General features: G+C 47.0%; 1 protein-coding gene across 1 annotated transcript; it reads right to left on the bottom strand.

Moving 5' to 3' along the window:
* Positions 1–1,901: 1,901 nt before the first annotated feature.
* On the bottom strand, positions 1,902–3,511 carry LOC103622412 (U4/U6 small nuclear ribonucleoprotein Prp31). The gene is given in 7 exon segments (XM_017744113.1): positions 1,902–2,208; positions 2,210–2,395; positions 2,397–2,509; positions 2,511–2,987; positions 2,989–3,143; positions 3,146–3,433; positions 3,436–3,511. Coding segments are annotated over 7 exon segments (1,602 nt in total).
* Between the last annotated feature and the right edge of the window lie 960 nt (positions 3,512–4,471).

Genomic DNA, 4,471 nt, shown 5'->3' with positions numbered 1-4,471 from the left:
ACACTGAAGCTGCTTTAGTTCTGGGCTTTGACATGGATTCCTTTTGGACTATATTTAGTGTAAGGGTTTTGTACCAGCAAAGTACAAGCCTCTCAAGCCAGGAATAAGAAAACTCACAAGGATTGGCAGTTGAAGGAGCTGGAAGATTAGTTCAAATGAAATTTAGAATAACAAAATTCCCCAGTAAGCTGAACCATTATGCAGTTTTTTCACTAAATGCAACAGTGACAGTTGTACTTAATGGGCTGTTAAGGGATGTATCTCTATAGCACAACTTCTATTTTACTGGTCTTTTGCTTCAGTGATATTTTAATTTTGTGATGGATACAGAAGTTTCTGGAGTTGGCTGAAATGAATTATCCTTTTCGCTTTCTCAACTACTTATTGCTTTTGAAACAGTCAGAACATAGCACAGTCTATGTGTTTTGAGCTGATATTTAAAAAAAAAAGCATTGAGAAAATTGATAAATGCCTCTTTGTTTTTCTTAACCCATATGATTGCAGAGTTGGTATTTACCATTATATTGCATCATTACGTAGAACATGGAATAACACCAAGGTGGAAAGAAAAATTTGCACGCTCTTTTAGATCTGATATTACATCCTTTTAGGTCAGTAACAATTGAGAAGCCTTTTCACTGTATGTTCTAGTGGCTTGTTTAGCAGCTTGTGCCAGGCACAGGTGAAGATGTCAGAGGAGAGGTGCCTTTCAGCCTTTTCTGGGCAAAATAGCCGCAGCTTGCCTGAAAGTGATACAACAAAGCAGACAGGACTCTACTCCTTCTGTCAAGGAATTCTTCCCAAGCTGCTGTTATGGAACATTTTTGTATTTCTAAGCCTTCCTTTAAAAGATAAGGTTAGTATCTTGCCCATCAGCCCTCTTGTGGGATGAAAGTGGGAGAGTTAAGAAAACAGTGAGCCAGGGTTCACTGGTGCAGAGCTTGTGAGCAGCTGCCTGCTTTGAGTGACAGCAAATAAACAGGCCTTGTGTTTACAAACCAAACACATGCAGGTGCTCCAGAATTCATGGTGCTGTGGGTGATGGATTTCAAGGGCATGGAGAGGACTCTCAGGATTACAAAGAGACTCTTATATAGATTTTTTTTTTTAGATATTAAAAAAGAAACAACTTGAGAAATGAGACCTGTGTGCTGCTTAATGTGATGTACTCTCCCAGGAACACATTTCTCATTTTGGGAAGCTGTACTAATGTAAGAGTTTGGCATCTGTAGTTCTATTCTGAGGCTGTAAAATTCACAAACACATCTTAATCCAGGCCCAGCATTTAATCAGTCTCTATTGTTTTAAGTTTATTGCATAAGATTCAGTCAATTGAATGTCCAGGGAAAATCAACAGTTTTGCATATAGTTATTTGCTCATTAAATATACTACTCAGTGGCTGGGGTTTTGTTGTCTGCTTTTTGGGCTGATATTTTAGCCCTGATGTATATATAGGTCAGTTTTGTCTTACCAGGATGTTATGATTGTGAATTTAACCCAAGAAACAAAAAATCAGGCTCCAGTAGTTCTAGCACAGGACTAGCAGCAAGGCCTGCTTAATTCCAGGCTGCAGTGCAGTGCAGGTGTTACCATGGTAACTTCTTAAATATCAAAGTACTGTGTGGGTGTGATGCCTATTGATTTTTGCCGTTTTTTTTAATATATTCTCTGCATTCTTTGCACATATATTTGTTACTCTGTAGTCTATTTTTTTTCTTTATTATTTTTTTTTCCAAGGCTCCCCAAAATCCATCCAGGACCCCCAAACCCCTTCAACCCCCCCAAAACCTCCCCCAAGATGCTCCAACCACAAATTCCAATATTTATAAAAAGTTTGGGAAAGTGATACTGGGGGGGAATGCCAGGAATTTGGGGGGTTGCAGGGTGGGATTTGGGGATCCTACTGGGGTTGAGGGGGCGGGAACCCCGTTTTTGTCCCCCTTGACCTGGAGGACCTCCCCCAGAAACCAAATTCTGATGGAAAAGGAAGGGCAGGGTGATATGGGGGAATTTTTGGGGGTCCTGGGGCCTCGGGGGGGGTGGGGACCCCAATTCTGTCCTTTTTTTTTACCTTGAAGAACTTGGCCATTCTGCAGAAATATTTCTGGTTGGCCTTGGCCACTCTCTTTTCGGCTGCCTGTGGGTTCACAGTCTCCAACCCCTGCAAGGGGGTGAAGGCCACGCTCGAGGCCATGCCCAAGCCGTGGATTGTAGATGACACTCTGCTTCTGCAGGGTCCTCTGCAGGGTCTTGCTGATCCGGGCCTTGGTGGCCTCGTTGACCTGGGTCTGGCACACGTAGTCACTGCCTGCCTTGCCCAGGTAGCCCAGGCCGAACCTGAGGTTTTCCTGGTAGGCGTCCTCCTCGATCTCCCTGAAGCTCACCCTGTTTGCAGATCTCTGTCAGCCCCAAGCGTTCCTTCGTCTCCTGGTACCGCCGCCCCCCCCGCTTCTTCCTCTGCCCTTCCAGCAGTGTTGGCAGTGGCCTCACCTGCTTGACCGGGCTGGGGCTCCTGCCACTTGTCAAACTTATGGTCAATCTCCTCCCTCAGCTTGTAGCCCACCTTCCCGTCCTGGCTCTCATGGAAGCTGTCCACCCTGGCCACCAGCATGCACTTGGGCGCCATGAGCTGCGCTGCTTTTCTCCTCAAATCTGGCGGCAGGGACTGGACAATGTCGCCGTGGTAGATGAAGCCAGTGTGGGGCAGGACAGAGGTGGAGGAGAAGCTGGACAGCATCTGGCGCTGGGCCCCTAGCAGGAGGATGTTGCAGGGTGGCAGCTTGGACAGCAGGGTCAGGCCTCCTGCCATCCCCATGATCTTGGAGGCTGTGGAGGCCCCGAGGATGAGGGAGAGGTTGGGGGTGATGAAGGACATGCGGGACTCCATGTACTCATAGATACACAGGTTGGCCCTGCTCAGTGCCAGGGCCATGTCGCACGCATCCTTGGTCCTGCCCAGCTCCTCCGCCAACAGCTGCTGCCCCCGTGGTGGTGGAGGCCATCACGCTAACCACCATGGTGGTGGTGTTGGTCAGGATCTGCTGCGTGTTCTCGTTGTTCTTGCATTTATCCAGGGAATTCCCCAATACCTTGACTGTTCGGATGCAATCCAGGGCGTTGGGCACCAGTGACTCCAGCTCCAGGATCTGTTGGAATATTTGTCCCGGATGAACTTGTGGATGATATTGAGCTCATTCTCAAACTCCACTGGGAGGTTGTTGGCCTCCATGATCACCCAGTATTCAGGGGCAGCCTCCACCAGCCCCAAAACTTCAGCCACCTTGGGCTGTTTCCCGATGTATTCCTCAATTTTCTGCGTGATCTCTGTAAATGCCTTGGACTCCCAGAGCTTGGCAATGCTCCACACAGACTCCATGGCCTTGGGTGGCTCTGGCTCCTCCTGCATGTCCTCGACTGCGAGCTCCTTCCCCCCCCCTCAGAGCCTTTAGCCTTCTCCTCCTCCCCTGCTGCCTCCTCCAGGTCCGCCACCAGCTCATCCACCAGCGACATGGTGAACTGGGAGCGCTGGGAGCACTCCCACCATTCCTGTTGCAGCCACGCTGATGTCACTTCTGTCAGGAAAATCCACAAACACCAGAGGTTTATGTCCAAAAAGGAGACAGAGGAGTCCTGCAACCTTATTTGAATAACAGGAGAGAGTCCACTAGGCATGCGCCCGCAGGGTTTTATCTTTCTGGGTTTCAGAGGGTGCAGCCTCCTTTTATCCTAAACTCCCGGCCGCATGTTGCCCTCTTCCTTCTCCCATTGGCTGAAGTACTAGTGTTGGAGATAATAGGTAATTTAAAATGTTTTTAATGTAACTTTAGTCAGTTTTCACAGAATCACAGAATGAACTAGGTTGGAAAAGACCTTTGATAACATCAAGTCCAACCAATGTTCGCCTTTACCCCGGCAGAAGGGGATTTAAGTTTCTTTCCAGGGCACTGTTCCACCAGATGAAGGCCTGATGAGCTTAACATCTCCACAGACTGGGAGTAGCACAGAAGACACCCAAAAGATAATGACTATCAACTCCAAACATGGCATGGTGAGATACCTGGTCTGGGAAAGGAGAGATAAGAATGAGGACCTAATTAGCATCAGAGGCAAAGGCATCTGTAACCAGTGGGAAACCAAATACTAAGAACTACATTGGAACTTGGAACCAATGAACATTGAACCAATGAATCTCTAGGAGTTTTGACTGCATAAAATTTGTGAAAAATCTGGCAAAATTCATGTGTCATGGAATGATCTTCTCTGCACACCTGGGTTTTGTACGGATGAAATTTCTGTTACACATCCTGTGCAGAATTAAGTAATGCCTTGATTCTCTAACACTAAAAATGTTGTTGGAAGGTTTTTGTTCTTCCTGCAGTTTTGGTGACACTAGGAAGGTGTACAGCCTTCCTGAATTGCCTACCACATATTCCCCCCTTGAACCTATTATTTTACCCCAAAGTTCAGAAC

This window comes from Corvus brachyrhynchos, unplaced genomic scaffold (genome assembly GCF_000691975.1).
Source record: "Corvus brachyrhynchos isolate BGI_N302 unplaced genomic scaffold, ASM69197v1 scaffold229, whole genome shotgun sequence".
NCBI classification, from domain to species: domain Eukaryota; kingdom Metazoa; phylum Chordata; class Aves; order Passeriformes; family Corvidae; genus Corvus; species Corvus brachyrhynchos.
The sequence above is the reverse complement of the archived record's forward strand: the minus strand, read 5'-3'. Positions and strand labels throughout refer to the sequence as shown.